General features: G+C 51.5%; 4 protein-coding genes across 4 annotated transcripts; 2 read left to right on the top strand and 2 right to left on the bottom strand.

Annotated features, from left to right (window-relative positions):
• Nucleotides 1-6,331: 6,331 nt before the first annotated feature.
• BCR38DRAFT_334726 (uncharacterized protein) lies at nt 6,332-8,238 on the top strand (the record flags this gene model as incomplete). The annotated part of the gene is made up of 3 exons (XM_040855342.1): nt 6,332-6,451; nt 6,642-7,766; nt 7,852-8,238. The coding sequence occupies 3 exons, from the start codon at nt 6,332-6,334 to the stop codon at nt 8,236-8,238; spliced, it is 1,632 nt and encodes a 543-aa protein (XP_040719020.1).
• A 1,064-nt stretch (nt 8,239-9,302) lies between these two features.
• On the top strand, nt 9,303-11,954 carry BCR38DRAFT_137666 (uncharacterized protein). The gene is made up of 2 exons (XM_040853609.1): nt 9,303-9,725; nt 9,966-11,954. The coding sequence occupies exons 1-2, from the start codon at nt 9,570-9,572 to the stop codon at nt 11,931-11,933; spliced, it is 2,124 nt and encodes a 707-aa protein (XP_040719019.1). The 5' UTR covers nt 9,303-9,569; the 3' UTR covers nt 11,934-11,954.
• A 2,551-nt stretch (nt 11,955-14,505) lies between these two features.
• Nucleotides 14,506-15,117, bottom strand: BCR38DRAFT_482216 (uncharacterized protein; the record flags this gene model as incomplete). The annotated part of the gene is made up of 2 exons (XM_040863473.1): nt 14,506-14,552; nt 14,601-15,117. The coding sequence occupies 2 exons, from the start codon at nt 15,115-15,117 to the stop codon at nt 14,506-14,508; spliced, it is 564 nt and encodes a 187-aa protein (XP_040719018.1).
• Nucleotides 15,118-18,914: 3,797 nt separating this feature from the next.
• On the bottom strand, nt 18,915-19,926 carry BCR38DRAFT_336218 (uncharacterized protein; the record flags this gene model as incomplete). The annotated part of the gene is made up of 2 exons (XM_040855435.1): nt 18,915-19,452; nt 19,508-19,926. 2 exons carry the CDS (start codon nt 19,924-19,926, stop codon nt 18,915-18,917), a joined length of 957 nt encoding a protein of 318 aa, XP_040719017.1.
• Between the last annotated feature and the right edge of the window lie 526 nt (nt 19,927-20,452).

The raw sequence follows: 20,452 nt of genomic DNA, 5'->3' as shown, positions 1-20,452 counted from the left end.
CCCCCCCCCCCCCCCCATGACTTATCATAATTTGATGGTTGTATACAGAAGATATACCTTTCCTTCGCGAAGACAACAGCATATTTCCCACCAACCACCCACCTGGTCTATCATGATTCTCAGATCAACGGGTATATGTATCTTCCACATTTATTTGACATGATCTACGCGTAATCTACAAAGAGTAGTCGTTACGTAAGCCGGGGGGCTACGTGGGAATAGTCGACATTTGCAGGTCAAGTTATAATGGATGAGATTTAGTCAGATTGAACTTTGGGCCTGACATGTGGGGTCAGTGGTGAATCAGTTGTTGACTGCCAAGGCGTCTTGAGATACTCAACACGTTGGTCCAACGTTGGCTACCCCGAACTCTTCATCCCACCTCGATGGATACTCGGGCCTTTGTCGTACCTTAGCCAAGTCACCCTATAGTATAGTTTGAACCGTGTTTCTGACTGGGAAGATAATGAGCTTACCATCAACGCCTAATGGAAGCGATGTCACCTTCAACGTAGAGAAGAGCGCTGCTTCCGTACATAGCAGAGGTTTCTCTAGGAGATCGAGGGCCAAGGGCTCGGCAACATGGTACGAGGATCACTTTACAGTCTGGAATAAGTTTCCCAGATCATCCAGGCAATCATGCTGTATTTCACGTGGCCTCATTCATCCACGTCTAGTCTGGCTTTTGCCTCAACTCGAAGCATGACACCCACAGCTAACTCTGCACCCCAAGTCTAGGGCGTCATCATAGTCGTGTATGACACTTCCAGGCCCGACGATTGTGGCCAATGGCTGTCTATGCCTTGCATATTTGGAAATGGCGATCTGCCTCAAGCTTCCGAAGGTACCCTCGTATCTTATCCCTCGGCTGTCCTCACCTCGGCGTTACCAACGAGGCCCAAATCCTCGATCCGGACTGAAGTTTGACCAAGTGGCTCGTGGTCACGTTTGCGTATTGGATAGCTGTGTTGGGAGTAGGGTGGTGAAATTTCACAACGGGAGAGATTAGAAGTACTTGTAGTCTTGCGATGCAATGAGAGACGATGAGGCAGAGTTGGTGTCATGGTACAGTGACCCTTATTCAGTCTCCGTACGCCACCCCTGCCCGCTGCCCCATCCCTCCACCCACTTCTCAGCAAAACCCACGTGCTTCCAGAGGCTTATATTGATTGTGTAGGGTTCTAAATGATACCTGAAAACTCGTATTCATAACTTTTAAAATATCTTGTTTGTGAATATGAATTATTTAGCTATGTAATACTTATCTCTTTCTATTTAGGACAGAAGTAAGTTATTACTCTCTAAGAGATTTCTTAGAGATGAGGTTACGTATAATTTTCCATTAATATAAGTTTGGAGTTCTAGTAAGTATAAGTATTATTATTATTATTAAATACGCCATAGGCTCGAAGCCCCCGGTACCTCTACAAGTGCTCCCGTATGTCAAACCGTGCCCTAATGGCTGGACTAAATACATACGCTGCTACGTAGGTTCGCTCTATTAGCGACTGCGTTACGTCCACCACAATACTATGTTAGTTCTCACCCTACTAACAAAGTCCCCCTGAGAAGATCGATATTATCCGGGCCTAAGCGCTATCCGGCCAGTTCTGAGTAGCCACCTTGTGATAGTCCCGCTGACTACTGGTTTCCCCGTCGCCGTTGCCAGGTCTCTACGTGTATGCAGCGGCCATGGTGCGATAGTGGCCCGTAGGCGCTCTCTCGATTCTTCCAGCAGGCCGCAAAAGAGGATTACGTGCTCTGCCGTCTCGGGGGCCTCTCCACAGCGGCATAACGGCAAGTACACACCGAAGGCTCCTATCTTAAATAAGAAAGCTGATAGTCCTATTTTTCCGGTCCTGATCTGGCATAGGGTAGACGCCTCCGGTCGGTTTAGGTCTGAGTACTTGCCCTATTTCGGCATTCGCATCGAGGGGCCCTCCTGCTCCTCGGCGATAGCGCGTCGCTGGCGGTCGTGTTGTGCTGCCCCGGAGAGCCATCTCTTCTCCCAGTGGTCTAGGAGGGCGGCCGGGACTTCCTTCGCCTTGCCTATCCACTCGGAGCCCCTAGCCTCCTTCTCTATCGTGTACCCCGCTGGTCTGAGCGATTGTGACGCCCGCTTCCGTCTCGCCGGCGTGTCCTGTCGGAGTATGTGTGACGCTCTCGCGCTCGCGCTCCGAAGCAGGCTCCTTTTGCCGTTATTCCGTAGCCGTTCTTCAAATTTCGCCGCCCGGGCACTGAGATATAGGTCTAGTGGCGGGATAGCTGCCTCTATTTCTAGGTGTCGGACCGGTGTCGCTTTGTAGGCGCCACAGACTATTCGGAGGCACTCATTCTGTATCCCGACTAGGCTCTGAGCTGGTCCCGCTGGTTCCTCGCTTATAGTGTGCCACGCAGCCGCCCCGAAGGCAATCGCGCTGCGAATAACCGACGTGTACAGTAGTCTCGCCCGTATGAGATCGCAGCCCCACGCCATGTTCACTAGCTTTGTTAGGGCTAGCTTCTGAGTCGCCATTTTTGATTTAACCCGTTCGGTATGGGCGTGCCACGTTAATTTGCGGTCAAACCAGACCCCTAGGAACCTTGCCGAGACCTTCGGTGTTACTGTAGCGTTTCCAAGACGGATACTCTGCGGGGAGGGGTCTCGGGTTCTAGTGAAGTGCATCAGCTCACTCTTGTCCGGAGCGAACTCCATCCCGTGCCTGGCGGCCCACCGTTGGCACGTAGCCCAAGCGTCCTCTAGTCGGCGGCAGGTCGTGCCCGTGTCTGTGCTCACGCTGAGTAGGTTCGTATCGTCCGCGAACCCTACGACTAAGAGTAGGGGGTGTTTCTCCGCTAGTTCCTCATATAGCGTCGAGATATATAGGATAAATAGTATCGGGGAGAGTGGCGACCCTGGGGGACGCCAGCTCGTAGAGGGATCAGCTCTGACTCCTTACCGTCGAACCGGAGGCGTACTGTCCTATCCTCTACGAAGCTGTGTACCCATTCCTGAACCCACTCCGGGTAGCCCTTCCGGGCTAGTATAGAAATCAAACGCCTGTGGTTAACTGTGTCGAACGCCCCCTTAATATCAAGTTGTAGTAGTGTGGCGATCCCTCCGCGCCTCCAAGCTGTATAGGTTACGTCCTCGACTGTACGTATCGCTAATTCGGTGGACCGCCCTTTCGGTTACCCATTTGGCCGTTTGGTAACAGACCGGCCGTCTCCGCGACGGTAGTGATACGCTGGCATATCACCGCCTCTATCACCTTCCCTATCGTACTAAGCAGCGCTATCGGTCGCCAGCCGCTAGGGGTCTGCTTTTGGGCTGTCGTTTTGTTCGGCTTAGGGATAACGACTACCTTTGCCGAGCGGAGGCGCTCCGGGTAGTATCCTAGCCTAAAGCTTACGGTCGCTATATCCGCTAGGATCTCCCATAGGGGTTTACCACAGATTTTCAGCAGGCCCGTAGGGATCTGGTCATCGCCGGGGGCCTTCCAAGCCGCTGTCTTCTTGATAACAGCCTCGATGTCCTTCGCGTTTACCTCCTTAGGGACGTCCAGGTCTGGTCTCGTCCGTGGCGGGTTGTGATCGAGATCCGACAGGTCTATATCCGGGTCTGGGAAGAACCTCTCAGCTAGTAGCTTTGACTTCTCGTCGTGGGTGCGCGCTGTGGGTGCATCGCTTGCGTTCCGTCGAAGATCCGGCATCCCATGGGTGTCAGGGGGTGTCCAGCTCCGCAGCCTAGCCCATCTCTGTAGTGCCCAAAGGCTTTTATGATCCTTCGCCGTCCTCTCGAGTTTTTCATGCCAGCTCCGCGCCTGTGCCTCGCTGATTTCGAGCCGTTGTTTTTGGTTAGCTCTTAAGTATTCGTCCCAGTTAGTCTGCGACCTCGCGTGGAGGTAATCTCGTCGTCGCCTCTTCGTCTCAGCGCAAGCCTTGCTGACCTGGGGGCACCACCACGGGGTCCCGGCGCCTCTACCAACAGTACGCCTAGGGGCCGCCACGTCGGCGATCTCTTGGAGGTTTTGGATGACCCAATCGACCGCCTGGTCTAGCTCTGTTCTCGTCTCAACCGGCAAATAGTTCATGAATCTCTGGCCCGACTCGGCTACGATTAGCCACTTATCTGCCATCGTCCAATTCCACCCCTCGGTGTTACGGCGGCCTTCATTCGCTGCCTCCTCGTTAGATATTACCCTGATTACTTGCGCCCTATGGTCCGATCCCTCTAGGCCCGGGTCCCCTTCGTAGTCTATTACGGTCCCCTTCGTCGCCCATGCAAGGTCGATAGTTGAGTCCCTTTGTCTGTGTCTTTGCCGTGTAATTTCCCCGAAAGGTGTGGCGAGTTCTAATTGCCACCGTCGCGCAAACTCTACCACATTCTCGCTACCCCGTGACGATCGTCCGTGTATGTCCCACAACGGGTGATGTGTATTGAAGTCCCCTACGAGGACCTGCTTCCCTTCCGGGGCCTCACTAGGGAGGTCCCGGAGCGGGCTAATCCAGCGGCTTCCGGACTGGTTTGGTGAATAGATAGACCAGATGGTAAGGGCATCCGGGCCTGTTCCGAATGTGATACTGCTCCAGTCGGTACCCGTTCGGGGTCGTAGCGAGGCTACATCGTAGCGTGTATGGACGTATAGCGCGGCTCGGCCGCTACTATAGACTGCCTCGTATCTAGACGACCTTGGGCAGTAGATTGACTTCGTCTGTCGATTAATCCATGGCTCTTGCACCGCTATTATATCGTGATCGCCTCCCTTCTCAATCGCTAGCGCTGCGTTCGCTTTTGAATCCGCAATATTCCAGTAGAGAATGGAGACTACCATTACGCTGCCGGTGGTATTTCTTCGTTCGTGCATCGCTTAGTAAGGAAGCTTCGCATTGCTGACGCTGAGCGCTCGGTCCGCACTTGCTCCGCCCGTGATCCGCCTGGAGGGCGGCCCCGGGGTAGTATAAGTAAATTAGAGTCATAATCTCATAGAACATAAAAAATCCTGTACAGAGGTTCTTTGTATATAATTATCCGATTTTATTTCGAACTATAGCGTATTTGTAGGAAGCTGTGTCCTCCGGTATAGAGGGGTACAAGGCAGGTACAAGGCAGGTAGGCCCGGATTGGAGGATTTAGGGACCCCTCAGGGGCCGGCTTGGGATTGGTCCCTCCGCACCTTCATAGCACCAATACAGCCCCAATAGTTGGAATCCGACATTATTCGTAAATAGGTTGAGTTCTGACAGGAAAGGGGGGCAGGGGGGTACGGAGACTTGTCGAAATCAATTTTGGAGGTATCGGCAAGATATACTTACACAAAATACCCAAATGGCTTACATTTCTCTCGAGCATTTCTGACAACTCCTCACCGACCTCGGCAGACTTGCCATCAAAAGGTGAGACATGTCTTTAACGGTTTCGTACAAGGTCTGTTTTGACGATGTCTTGGTTGGGATAACATCGTCAAGTGGGCCGTTGATAGAGGAGATGACTTATTGAGATGAGACGTCATATTGAAAGAGCTTCAGTGCATTGTGGCTTACGATCTTGCCGTCTTATTCCATTCAAATGTCCCGAAGTCATGTAGACTGAACCAATGAGAAGCCTGATAACCGTTATGACCCGGCGACTGCCGAGCATTCCCAGATGGTCCCATTGGTGATCCACCACAGAGCCTAATTTAGCGGGGTAAGTGCTCTCCACTGGCCGCGATCTATGCACGATATCCCAGGGAAAACTACCGAGTACAGTTATCAACCGTGGACGGGATATTTGATTGATTTCGGGCTACAGTGCATCTTGCAATGGATTGAAAGCATTGCGTATGAATGCGTTTTGCTTAGGACAGAGTGAAGCAAACATTCTTTACCGTAGATATCTCTGGAGTCGTTCGTAAAGCTCCCTATTCCACGAAGTACCAAACTGCAAGTACGTGAGAGATACTGAATCATGCTAGGAGCGAGCAGATTTGTGATGTCAGATAAGAGGGAGCTCCCCACGCTGACCAATTACAAGCTCTGCTTTTCCAAGCCGTGCATGGATTACGACACGAGTGTGTTGCGCACTATCATGCGCTTACTGCAGCTTCTAGGGAGCTATTGTCTAGAACAAAGCAGAGAGTTGGAGACCCGTCGGGAATCCTATTGTTATTGATCGATAGTGTTCAATCCGACCCTCCCGAAGAATCGCCTCTCTCCGCCTTCACCTCTACACCGAACTCTTTCCTGCTTCATGACTTCAGCTGTAGCAAGATCTATCTTTTTGCGATCTACTATTTCTCGTCTCTTTACGAAGCCTTCTGTTGGCATTGCGTCTTGTTTCAGACCAATTGCAGCATCACCGATAAGAGCCATGTCGGAATTCAAGCTCAAGGGCCTCACCTCGCTGTCGCTCCAGCCTGGTGACAAGCAAGAGGTTGAAGTGGAAGGCATCGACGAAGCCAAGGTTCTACTTGTCAATGTCGGCGGAAAGGTCAGTACCATCTCAGCTAGAGGCTCAATCTGTACGGGCTGTGCGAGTTTAGGAGCACCCAGCGTTCCCTTCTCGAGTCTGCACCATATCGCGGAGCCCTGCTGGCACAAATACACCCCGTCGACATCCCTGCGAATCACCATCAAGCTTCAAAGAGTAGTGACTGACTTGCCATTCTTCGAGACGATAGATCCAAGCACTTGGACCCAAATGCACACACTTCGGTGCGCCTCTCATCAATGGTGTCATGTCACACAATGGAACGATACGATGTCCGTGGCATGGTGCGTGTTTCAACGGCAAAACTGGTGACGTTGAGGATGCTCCTGCTTTAGACGCTCTCCCGGTATTCAAAGTGGCCGAGAAAGATGGTGCGGTGTACGTGACAGGCGAGCAAGCGACCATCAAGGCCGGCCGTAGAAAGCCCAACTTCAAGTGCAGTGCCAGCAACAGCTCCAACACGGACAAGATTGTCGTGGTCGGTGGTGGCAGCGGAGCACTCGGCCTGGTCGAGGGACTCAGAGACAAGGGATTCACGGGGCCCATCAACATGATCACGAACGAAGGAGTTCTTCCCATCGATCGAACCAAGCTGTCCAAGGCGTTGATGACCGACCCCAGCAAGCTGCAGTGGAGAGATGAAGAATGGTACAAGTCGGGCTCGGTCGAGGTAATTCAAGACGAAGTCACCGACGTCGACCTGGAGAACAAGGCCGTTGTCACAAAAGGGGCAGGCAAAGTTCCTTACACCAAGTTGGTCTTAGCCACGGGTGGGACACCACGCAACCTACCCCTACAGGGCTTCAAAGTCTTGAGCAACATATTCCCTCTCCGCAGCGTCACGCACACCAAGCAGATTGTTGAAGCTATCGGCGAGAAAGGCAAGAAGATCATCATCATCGGTAGCAGTTTCATCGGCATGGAGGTTGCCAACGCAACGGCCAACGACAATGCCGTCAGTGTAGTAGGCATGGAAAGCGTGCCCCTCGAACGAGTCCTCGGCAAGGAGGTCGGCGCAGGCCTGCAGAAGGCCTTGGAGGCCAAAGGCGTCAAGTTCTACATGTCGGCAAGTGTCGACAAGGCCGAGCCGTCAGGCTCTGACCCTTCGAAAGTCGGAGCTATATTCCTCAAGGATGGGAACAAGTTGGACGCCGACTTGGTGATTCTTGGTGTCGGCGTATCCCCTGCCACCGAGTACCTACGAGAAAACAAGGTAGTTCGTCTCGAGGACGATGGCTCGCTGAAAACGGACGAGAACTATTCTGTCGTTGGTCTCAAAGACGTCTACGCAATCGGAGATATTGCCTCGTTCCCGGTAAGCCACTTTCCTGTTTTATCTCTCACGTGAGATAAGCTTTCAGCTTACTACAGACCGTCACTTACTGACTACACTATTGCAGTACCGCGGCCCCGGCGGTGAGGGCAAATACACCCGCATTGAACACTGGAACGTAGCACAACAATCTGGACGCGTTGTCGCGAACCACATTGTCAACCCAACACGGCGATCCGAGTTCTTCACCCCGGTCTTTTGGTCAGCGCTTTCAGCACAGTTGCGGTACTGCGGCAACACCGTCAACGGCTGGGACGACTTGGTTTTGCAAGGGAAGCCGGAGGAAAGCAAATTCGTGGCCTACTACTGCAAGGGTGAGACCGTCGTCGCCATGGCTTCGATGGGTGCCGACCCTGCGATGTCTCAGACGGCCGAATTGATGAAATTAGGCAAGATGCCCTCCAAGAGCGAACTGAGGGGGGGCCTCGACATCCTCACCCTTTCTTTAGCATGAGTGCGTTGGGTCGACGGCGTCCGTGTTACATCTCTGACAGCCGACAACGAAGCTAAGCGTTCAGGGGGGATTGAGCCACAGGCTTAAGTATGATTTCAGAACGCATGAGAAGGAAAACTAAATCTTTCAGTGACTTTGACGCTCGCGAGATTTTCTTATTAGAGTGGTTGTTCGTAGTTCGCTGTTTGATGAAGTTGCGTCGGATCTGCTGGTCCTGAATGCTATGTTGCCCAGTCGCATTAAAATCCGAATTCTCGATCGTCTTCAAAGTTTGGACAAAAAGTTCCTGTTCCGGGGCCGTCAAGAAGCAGTGTGCCAAGGTAGTGCTTGCTTCTTAGGACGTTAGAAGTCCAGGCCATTTCGACTTCAGCCAGCGCGGCAAGTGATGGGACGAGACGGACGCGGCAGGTGTCTCACTGGCTCTGGAATAGCTCCGAAGTAGTACTATCTACGTGTTTACCAGTTTCACGGTCTAAACAAAAACGCTACGATGTGGTGTGACATTGTTAGTTGATATCTATGTGCTATTGTCATGGTATATTCTAGTATAGGTTCTCAGTCACGAGGTTTTGTCTGATCCTGGTAACTAATAACGATCGTTTTTTATCGGTAATGACGACAGGTTTGGGACCTGACTGCGAACATGGCCCACCCCCGGACCGAGCTGACGAACCCCTCCACCTGTCAAATTACACAGAGTCTAATCTACGAGCGAATTAAACACGTGAAAAGAAAAAGTTCTCTGCGACCTGCAAGCGCGGCTTTGATCGTGCGACTGCGCCCGCGTTTTTATTGATTCGACGAACGGGCCCTGAGTTGGCTTGCAGAGTGCAGCGTCGCGGCGAGGATGATATCACAGCCCAACCTCCCAAGCGTCCGAATGCAGGAATATACTCTGATCATCTTTTCTTTTCTCGCGATGCTTCGAGACATGTCTATCCATCCCGTCTGATCATTGCACCTTCCACCTAGAATTGACTAAGGCACAAATCTTGGACCATGTTGAGAGCTAATGGCGGTATATCGATATCTTTTCGTAAACCCCACCTCGGGCTAGATCGCTGGCTCCACACCAAGACCATCACAACTTGAAGCGGGAAAGGACGCGATATGTTGTATCCCGCCCAGTAGGCTTCGTGTCCGTCACATTTCTGCGCTCTTTTGGCAACAGTCAGCAAACCTTCATTTTCATCTGAAGTCGACGGAACGCCTCGCCCCTGTCCGGCCGCACCCTAGGGAGCAATACCCGCAACCACCTGCATCCAGCATGTGTCTGTCGCGCCAAAAGTACACAGCAACGACACAACTTCGCCCTACGTGGACCAGTCACAATGGCCGAGGAGGTACCCACGCCGTCCTCCTGCGGTACCGGGACGGCACCCATGAGCTGCTGCTGCGGCTCATCAGAGTGTTTTTTTTTGAAACACAACTCTTCAGTCCTCGATAGCGTTGAAGCAGATGTGCAGCATGCAGCACGAATGGGACAGGTACGTACAAGCAAGCAAGCAACAGCACTCGAGACCGTATCTCTTTCCATTCCTGCCCTCACATATATCTACAGCACCTTACCCCCATGGCATGCCTACACATGCATTACGATACGGACCCCGTGAATCACGCATTCCATCCCACAACGTAATTGTGTTTTCCGCCAGCCGTGTTTTTGAAAATATCACCAGTCTCAAACCCCCACCATGGGTCTCAACTCTCTAACCTTTGCCCTACAGGCCCTACTTGAGCGCCACGAAGCATACATGGCAGATGCGGAACGTGACCGCAGGGAGCTTACCAGTCGCATAGAGCAACTGGAGATGGACAACAAGGAGCTCGAGGCGAAGAACGCCAGGACGATTGAAGAAAACCGGGAACTCCTCAGCCAGCTCGAATCACTCAATACCGCCGTGACCGACTCCGAAGATCGCATCAAGTCCCTGGAAGCGACATTGCTCTCGTCACAACAAGTCATTCGAAGACTAGAAGGAGAAACTGCGAGGGCCGAAGCACTGGAACGACAACTGGCATGCCTCGAACAGGAGCAAGCAGACCTGCAGAAGAACTTGGCAACAACTCAGGAAGATGCTCGATGTGCCATGTCCAGATGGAGGCGTGCGGAGAGAGGTATCAACGACTTACAAGATCAGCTCGAGAGGATGGAGAGAGAGGGCAGAGAGGAGAGAGAACGTCACGCGGAAGTGCTGGGCCGCATGGAGAGGCAGCGCGAGGTCGAGAGATCCTTGGATTCATCGGCCGGACGATTAAAGGCGGCAGCGGTCACCAAGTCGTTAAGCATTGCAAAGAGTGGGAGCAACGTCGTGTCACATTTCGTACGCGATTTGCTGCAAGACAATGCGAACCTACAACAAGGCATTGCTGAGCTGCGTGAGATGCTTATGAACTCAAATGACGAGATCCAGGCATTGAGGGAGCAGTTACTGTACCATCAGCCCCTTGACGAGGTTCAAGGAAGGGCTGTACCAACACTGGAAGCTGAGTTGGACCCGAAGCGAAGCTCGCAAGAGAGCCCAACGGCAGTCTCCCAGGAACTCCACATTCACCACCACTATCATGTAGCGGCAGTAAACAAGGAGGCGAAGAAGCCGAGGAAGAAACGCATAGGCATCGCTGGAGGTATTTACATACCCCCGTCGCAGGCGTCCTTGCCGCCGACACCGCCAGCACAATGGCGGCAACATCAACTCAATCGCATGTCGAGGGAGTCGGCACCGTCCCACCGATGGTCCGTCTTGTCTGAGCAGCCATCCGATTTTGCGCCCTCTTCGGTACCCAGCTCCCCACAGTCCAACAACCGCAACTCGGTATTTGACCCAGCCACGCTAGACTCATTCCCCGCGTCACCGACGACGAGTATTGATCCAATGTCCCCCACGTGGCGTGCAACGCATCGAAAGCAGCCTTCGAACATATCATCACGAAGTTTTCAGGCGCCCGGCAACCTTTCACTCAACCCCTCTACACCATCACACAACCATACAATCATCGAAGAAAGCGACGATTTGTTAGATGTGCCCGATCTCATGATAACAACGGATGAATCGGCCGCGGATGACGAACCTAAAGAGCCTTTGGCCCGGGATGACGGTTCTACGATCTACCACGAAGATACAGACAGCAGCGAAGAGCCCCGTAGGCGACGTCTTCGGAGATCGCCCTCTGACGAATCCGTAATATCGCTCTACGGCGGCGGTTTGGACATCCACACCCTCAAATCTCGGCCCAGCCAGCTCACCCTGCGTCATCTCAGCAGCGCGACTACCATCGCAGGGAGCAGTACAGTGACGGCCCGTCCGATGCTTTCTCGCGATGGAAAGCGAGGCAGCACACTTCTGCGCGACAGTTTTGGGGCATCGCCGAGGAACCCGGTCGCAAGCTTACGTGCGGCCTCCGGGCCGTCATGGATCCCTTCGTCCGCGCAAGCGCCGTCGGTGTTCGGAAAATGGACGGGGTGGCGGCCCTGGGGCGGTGGCACCAGCCCGAACGGCAGCCCTCCCGTGAGGCCGGACAAAGACAAAGACAAGCAAACACAGCGTGACTTGAGCCGTCCGGCGGGGATCAATCAAGTCGGGGTTGTGCCCGGCTTCTCTGAATACCTCGCCGCGCATCAGAAACGACCATCGAGCAAGGTCATGCCCGACTCGGTGGATCGAGATGCGCTATTGGAAGGCCTCGCTGAATAAGGCGAGGCGAGGTGGCAGTAGGGGGATGTATAACGGAAGATCTATAATACCATGTACGAAAGGAGCAAGATTGCATATTTGGGGGAGTCGTTTCGTTTCATTTTGGGCCGTGTTCTCGGGACATCGGGTTCGGGCCGCACCAGAACGGGCACGGCGTTTGCGGACATTGGATATATACCTACCGTGTCCGTGTGGTGTTTTTTTTCTTTTGTTTTTTGTTTGCTTCTAACTTGTATCAAAAGATGCATTATTGGTGAGTGGGAAGATGATACCCGCTACGGCAGAACGCCGCAGTTTCTTCGTTTTGTTTTTGGGCTGGATGGGATGTGACAACATGTTTGGCTGGTGGGACATATGGCCGCGAGATTGCACGAAGAGGAGAGAGCATCCTATTTGACATTGACGCATACTATACTGTCTTTGCCTTTCTTATGTTACATAATACTACTGGAGTGAGAAGCTTAAATGTGGATATAGTTAGCTTGGGATAGAGAATCTGAGAAGTGTCAATGCCCCCCCCCCCCACGTTCGAAGATACACGAGTTGGTTTTAAAAAAAAAGATAAAAATAAAAAATAAAAAAAGTTGGGACTCGTCGGCTTCGTAGTGGGCTTGTTGTTTCCTGGCAGCGGGAGGCTCGCCCCCGGCCGGCCGAAGTGTGTTGATCAGTACTGTGCGATCCGCAAGGGGGATCGATACTACAGTGATCCTCAGTGAGTCTGTGTTCGGCCCCACACCCTAATCGAGAAATCAAAACAACACAACGAGGCGACTTTTACGTCAATCCACTAAGACTACCGCAATTTGCGATGGATGTTCGAACTTACGAGCGGCAATCGCGGCCCAAATTTTGAATACACACCAGAAGCGAGAGCCACTATTACGGGCACCAGAGCATGCGGCAAACGTCGGGGGAAGGTGGCCGACGCTTTTAGGACCTCGCAACTTAACCACCTAAATCGGCCCTTAGGGCTAAGTCGACCAGCACTACACATGTAGCTAAGCGGATAAGTGTAACAGCGCAGTTATGGGCTAGGCAGAGAGACATCTAGTTGTCCTTTCCCGCCGACTCCCGGTAATGACGGACATACGTAGAGGTGAAGCGTAAGGCCAATATAACCATCGGTGCTAATCTACTACGCTGCAACCTACGAGGCGTGGGCTAAGGTTGTGATGGAGGATGCGTGGCCACAGGTCGATATAACTCTCGTACGCGGCCTTATCAGCTCACTGCCCAAACCGCTGGTAAACGCAATCCTGAAACAACTACATTGTATGTACAGTTGGCTGGGTAGGATTGCCGCACGGTTTAGCTGAGGACTTCATATTTGAAGATGTTGATTCTGATGCGTTGGGCGTGCCTAGAGTGGGGCCGGACGCAGACTTATTAAGGGTCACTATATTAACTGATATGTGGCCAGCTTGCTTTTCCGTGCGCGGTTGCACAATCACATGGTCCTGAGGCTAGGCAAGATTGATCCTACATAGTACTCGTGACGCCACCGCCTCCATGTGTCTAATCATGACTAGTGAGATAAGAACTGCTTGGATGGAGTAAAATCAAAATCTGTTCAGCTGGCTTTTCCAGGCTCGAGTCTGAAATTATTCATCACATACCTATCTTGGCAATTCGTGTGGAAACTTGCAATGGTGCGTCAGGGGCTCCCACATCATAATAACTATGTGGCGTTATCGAATAAACAGATTGTTCACAGACCCTGATCTACTATACTGCCCTCACAGTGGACACTAGTATATACGGATGATATCATAAGGATATGCTGATAACGAGGCGTTGCCGGCCTAACCGAGAGATCACTTCAACAGATACCTACGCCGTCATAAAAATCTGGGAGAATAAATAGAATGAAGAAGGAAGATACGATGAACTGGATAGTATTTTCCTCTGCCATCAAACAGTTTGTGTAAGCACTCTTTTACGGCAGTATTGGCAAAATATCAACTTGACACATGGATATTCAAGTTCCGTCATGTTGAGGTCAGTACCTCAGACCGGACACAAAGTCTGTGTAGTAACATCCAATAGTCATCTTGGCAGAGTTCGCCATCATCATGGCTAGGTATTTAACCAGGGCTGCTGCGCGAACTACCATCAAAGCAATTTTCACAAATAAAATGGGACTGTTAGTATCAAGCATCAAACTGGCCGTGTTAGAGCCCTGTGCACGAGTACGTACTGGAGAACACGGATGGCATATGAGGCCCCTCATTTACAGACGTGGACTACCAATTTTGCAGATCGGTTTTATTCCAAAAAAATCCCGAAAGAGAGATATATAAAAGGGCGGGAAAGCCCTTTTATAAGAATGTGCACGTGTTATTGGAATGGCAGAGCGCCTGGTGAACCTCCTGCCTGGTGGGCCCCCTTTGGAATTCCGAATGGCAACAGATGATGTGTCCAGACTCTGCCAGACCATTTGATCAACGGATGGCTTGGAGAAAAGTGGTACCCAAAGCCATAATCCCATGCGGAGACCAAAGAGGACGAAGTCGATATCGAAATCTTGCCATTTTCGTATCCTCCCGTCAGCCCAAGGATTCTAAAACATGATCTAATGGAGCTCGTCTAGCTCCGTCAACAATGGATGAAAATTCGAATCTGTTACTTCTTAGACTCCTGTAAACACAGTTGGAGGTTATATCTTACCGATAGTTTGCTCTTTTGCATCTTCATGGTCAGTGACCGTAATGTTGCAAAGATCAAGACACAAACTTGGCAACACGTCTCCCGGTTCAGCGGACGGGACGAACTGAAGTAGACGAATGAAGAACGAGTACTTCCCCGGCTGGTTGATTTTCAGGTTGTCGAAGGCTACGTACCATCCAATTGGGATATTCATCTCGCGTGACGGGTCCCGCGAAACCCAGTATGCTTTCGACTCCGCCATAAACGAAGACAGAGGCGGTTTGCATTCGCCTCTAGCAGTGGTTTCAGCAGTCGCTACGGTGAGCTTGAGAGATTCCTGGGCTTCCGACGTTTCCAAGGGATTCATCAGCAAAAGCCATGCTTTGAGACCATCCCCCAAGGGCACGATGGACTCGTCGATATGGCCCACAATTCGAAAAGTACTGCCAGCCTTGAGAGTGCTAGGAGGTGCAATGATGATTTCGCCCATGTTGGGGATCTCAAGAGGGTTGTTCGACGCTTGGGATTCTGAAGCCATGGTTGAGGCTTTTCCTTGTGACTTGGTGGTAGTTGTTGCAGCTTCGAAAGAGGGTACGCAGCATTGGGCGTGCTATCAGTGAGCGAAAGGGCTTTATTCGAGATTTGAGCATGGCAAAACCCCAAGATTTATACTCAGCTGGCGGACTCGCCTCTCAGAGACCAGATTCGTTGGTTCCGTATCTTTGAATAGATCCATTGCTCATCTCAACAACCAACATCAACTTCCACACCTGGCGATAAACCTCAAGCAGTGCCGTTCGCCGTTTGCGGTAGACTCATCCAGTGTTGCAAAGATACCATCAAGTAAAACTACTTCCCTGGTCGCCGTTTGCACCTTCGTGATAAAGAAGTTGGGATGGCCTGATTGATCAAAGACTACGGTGTCGAAGCTAGAAGCGAGACCGTGGATCCACGAGCAAACAGCCTCGAACTTCCCAACAGGCATCATAGCGAATGTAATGGGCGCTCATACACTGGCGAAGAAGCAATATTATACTACATGCGTGATTACGAGGAGTAACTTTTTGTAAGTGGTAGTAGCAGCTGGTGTGTTCGGGTGTTATTTTGGTGAGAGGTAGTCACACAGGATTGATGAAGTGGCGAGGTTGTTTGGATTTTGCCTCTTTAACCAGTCTGCTTAATTGCTAACCCCATTTGTTTCCTGACATGGATCATCATAGCAAACAGCTCAAATCATACTGCTGGCAGTTGGGCAGTTGGAACCGTGACAGCTCGCAACCTAGCGTTGGCCTTTGAGAATGCAGTTATTTCCAAGATTGTTTGCAAGCCCCCAAGGCCCGTATGTCCTGGGGATTCATCGAAGCAACTTTATAAGCAGCAGGTTGTTCGCCGCAACCCTGAGTCCGACGCTTTCGCAACCTCAACGGCTTCAGCAAATTGCTTGCCAGCGTCGTCTCCTGGCTGAATCGCTATAGACGTTTAATATGAAGACAGCGCACACAAGAAAAGCATGGCGGAACTCGTGTCTGTCTGCGGAAAGAGTACAGACGATGAGCTTGAGCAGAGGATACGTTTTGTGAACCTTCAGGGGTTCATACATGGCTGCGACTTTCTTCTGAATTAATGCCATGTATACGGTACTGACTTGGCAGGAAGACTGCAGACGGTATTGAAGACGGCATGGCTCTCCAGCCAAGCGAAATCCCGCTATTCACCCTTTTCGGCGATGCTTTTCTATGCAATCATGGTCCACCATCATATTACTATCCTTGACCTTACCAACCAACCAATGGCCAAACGCAGTTGGCAGCATTTGCCATGAGCAAAAGACCTCAGCTTCTTAAACCCCGTTCTCTTTGAGCCTGGTCCCTGTCGTATGTTCGAGGGACAAAGAGTAATCTTGAGCACACGGTTGGCCGCCAGGAATGTGTTTGCTATATCTATGCGCGCATCAGACGCAAGCTCAGATCCCCTTCCTGGAAATCCATGAGCTTTGCGCCATTCTCAATATTTGCGCACAAAGAGGAAAGAAGGTTACGGTGTGGCCCGGGTGGCTGTTAACACATCCGAAGCAGGGATGCCTTCAGTCCCATATCGGCATTCACCATCTCATAGATGAATCAGAGTTGAAGGCCCAAGCGCCCCAAATCATCCGTAGGGGAGGGATAGTTTGACCTAGAGTGCTTTCGTAGATATAGACGGCCAATCAACCAACCTGCTGACAACTGTTGGGCAACTTACATCTAGCTGTACCTCCCTTATCAGAGCTTGGGATCAAAGGCCAGAATACCAAGTGATTGAAACTAGCTCCCCATGTGCCGACTACTGGAAACATCACGCGTCACTTACCTGGTCAAAATAAGTACAATGTTATACTAGTGGGTGTTGTCAAATTCTACTCTACATACTATCTAACCGCACTTTCATTACAAGCCTAATGGATGACGTGCATTGTACTGCTACGAAGACTATCTTGCCTGATTTCAAACGCATTTGGTCAATTCAACGCCGTATAAGAAAATTCCAACTCCAGGCCCAATGAGACGTCCAAAAACGAGGAGCGACTTTCACAATTATGTTTTCTTGACCATCATCGAAAAAGAAAAGGAAAACCACCGGGATTCTGTGAGTGATGCGCTTGTTGACCCATGCGACGCTACCAGATAATGCTCGTGTAATCCGGATCAACACAACTGAGTCGGTAAAAGCTCGCTGACAGCAGGGTTGCATTGTGTCAGCCTTGCCAAAAGATCATCGGTTGGTTTCCTTATCGAGTTTCTGTTCATCCGCCTTGTCCACGACAAGTAAACTTGCCATACTCCAAAGGGGCTACCCTCTATTCTCCTTTCTCAAATAAGATAACCAGTGTGTAATCGCCGTTACGAGTGAACTCGATGTTGAGGTAGACATAGTTTCCTCTCCGAATGCTCTTGAGGATTTTGTACATCCATCCCGTTACTTCCAGGGGACAGTTAGCTGGCTTCCAATCATGTCTAAAGTCATTGTTCTTTCTTAAGCGATCTCATCCAGTGACGCCTGAAACACTTTTAGAGGAAGCATGTTGCTTTTCAGGGGATAGTTTGGACTGAAAATGAGCTAATGCGCTAACAGTTCCTGAGGAGTAGTACAACACGGACTTTGAGTGCTTCATCACAGCATGAGCGAGGCCGATATGGAGCCTCTTCGGCCGCGCGCAAGTCTATATACAACGCTGCAGCACGGATGTTAGCTTTACTATGGCTACGAACCGTCACCTACCAAGGACGGAAGCGTCCGGAAGCACTGTCAGCTGCCTGCCGCCCGCCCAACGTCCACCGCACAGGGGAGGTTGGCGACGACATTCGTCAGGATGATGGTGAACACTGAAAGCAAAGAAAAAGTGGCGATTACGCCGTGCAACCAAATTAAATGGAACTCTGCCAAGCTGCAGGTATATGTCCACGTTGGCCGCTGGGAATAGGGATAGCAAGCAAGTATTTGGCGTTCAGCTGCCCTAAGACAGCTTCCCCTTTCCGGCATGGACATCCAACTTCAACTGTTGGTTATCGGAAATCTTGAGCAAAGTTGGCCAATCTAAAGAACGAGAGACCCTAGGCAGCTAAGGGCTTTTCTCCCCTTCAGAAAATGCAACAGGCACATTGGGAACAGACTTCAAATGAGAACAAGAAAAAAAAGGATGAAATTGCGCTGGGCTATTCTCAAACGCGCCTCTATAGCACTGAAGGCCATGAAGCATACAAGACGAGATAAATGCCCTCGACGAGAGCACGACCACCCTCATTTTCGGGGCTGCTGCAGTGCTCTCATACTTCTATCAATGGAAACACAGATAAAGTAAAAGAATTTGAGAACCAAAGAGATGGATCACTGTTTTCTAGTGTGGTATACAACTATATTTTACATTTTTGACGTGATCCTCAATCTGATACTCATACACATACAGGAAGTTTCTCATCGAGATTCACGCTCTAAGAATGCTCCGAGTACCAAGCTGAGTGGTCCAAGTGCTAAACTGCCGCCAGACGTCCCTGAAAATACCCAACTAGTGGACCTCCTCGGCATCCTGAACCCGAAGAATCCATCCATGCTCGCTCCCCTAAATGCAAGAACTGACGGAATATCTATGCCAGAACCATCCAGTCTCACTCAAGATGGTGTGTATCCCACATTCTCGTTGACGCCTTGGCCTTCCAGCAAGAGCTGCGACCATACAAACAATAGCAACCGCCCTAACTCCCCAATCATACATGCAGTATCGTGTCGTGACGTGAGTAAGCAAGGAAAATCAAAACAGCGCGAGGTGGGGTATATCGCCGTCAAAGCAACAAAAGAAAATTAGAAATGATGCAAATTGTCCTCCAGCATCTGAACGGGGGGGACGCCCGGAAGATGGGGATCTCGATATGCTCGGAGTTCGCTTTGCAGGCTCGCAATCTGGTCCATCATAGCAGACTGCTGCTGTCGCTGGGCCTTGTTCTGGATCTCCAGTCTTTCATTCTCAGCTCGCAGCCGCTTGACTTCAGCCTGCAGGTCGTGGTCTTCAGCTTTGCGCTTCGTGCCGACGACCACCTTTTCATTGGCTACCATGGCGAGGCTGTCATCCGGTGCTGCGAGGGGCGATACCACGCCATCCAGATTGTTAGTGTGCACGCGGCGAAGGTGCTCGTTGAGGTTCTCGAGACGCGAGAAGCCCTTGCCGGTGTGGCGCTTGCAGTTGGGATGCGGACAGTTGAGTGGGTTCTTGGGACCACCGTGCTTATGATGAACCTCACGCTCGTGTCGCAGAAGGCCGCCCGAATAAGTAAAGCCTGGCAGCTTCTCACAGCCTTCTACAAGACATCTGTACGGCCGGTCATGCTTGTCCATGTGTTTGCTACCAAATTAATGAGCAAACGCACTCCTGAGACTGTGCCATAGGAGCTACTTACGTCCATTCACACCGGCGGTTGAACTCGCGAGACTCTTCGGTACAGTTCGGCCAATCACACACAAACTTCCCATTAAGGCCCTTCACCGGCTCTCGTACTGGCTTCTCTATGGCCTTGATGCGCGAAGGGGTACGCGGCTCGGCGTCTTCCTTGGGCGTCGCCGGTAGTGCTGGCGCGGGCGTGAGGGTCGGGGGCTGAGGCTGGGCGGTGGGCGTCGAGATCTCCAGGCCATGATGAGGCTCGGGCGACGGAATCAACTTCGGCACGGGCGGATTGTAGGCACTCAGTTCAGATACGGAGACAGCAACATCGTGGTCGTTATATCGAACCTGGCCGCCGCCATCGTGCTCGGGGTCGCCCATCGAAGGGTATGCATCGTTGTGGATAAACTGCCGCGGCTCGTAGCCGACGACACTCATGGTGAAGCGGTAGCCCTTGAGCGCAGCGTTGTAGGGTTTGTTGGCGCTGAAGACTTGCAGGAAGTTGAGTCGGGCGCGCTCTTCGTTTCGCAGTTTGCGACGTAATATGTATCGTCGGAAGCAGGTGAAAGGGTCGGTCGCATCGACACAGATGTTCAAGTCGTACTGTACGTTATTCTTAGAGAGGCTGTCCTGTACCGCGACTATGTGATCCAATACGGATGATTCGCCTTCAACATCGTTAGTCAGCAGCCTGGCCTCGGTCTTCGAGCGATGAGGGGGGAACCGATGGTTGTACAAGGCAGCAGCAAATACAAGGTGAAATCGCCAAAACTGCGCCACAAAGCCTGCTCAGCTTTTGCGCGCGCATATGCTCCGCCACAGCAGAATGCTATATTTAGATGTGGCTGTCCACACCCCCAAGAGGAAAGCGGTAAACTCACCAGGTTGATCTTCAGCAGGCCACACGTCAACACAATATGTCCACTCCTGGCTCTTAAGATGCACTGGAACCGCCTGGATATCT

Source organism: Pseudomassariella vexata (genome assembly GCF_002105095.1).
Source record: "Pseudomassariella vexata strain CBS 129021 chromosome Unknown BCR38scaffold_3, whole genome shotgun sequence".
Taxonomy (NCBI): Eukaryota; Fungi; Ascomycota; class Sordariomycetes; order Amphisphaeriales; family Pseudomassariaceae; genus Pseudomassariella; species Pseudomassariella vexata.
This window is presented reverse-complemented; position numbering and strand designations above follow the sequence as displayed.

Bases quoted from the DNA above. Each gene is read 5' to 3' on its own strand.
- BCR38DRAFT_137666 (XM_040853609.1), top strand. From the start codon at position 9,570: ATGGCCGAGGAGGTACCCACGCCGTCCTCCTGCGGTACCGGGACGGCA. The intron at 9,726-9,965 runs GTACGTACAAGC...TTTGCCCTACAG, and splicing joins ATGCAGCACGAATGGGACAG to GCCCTACTTGAGCGCCACGA.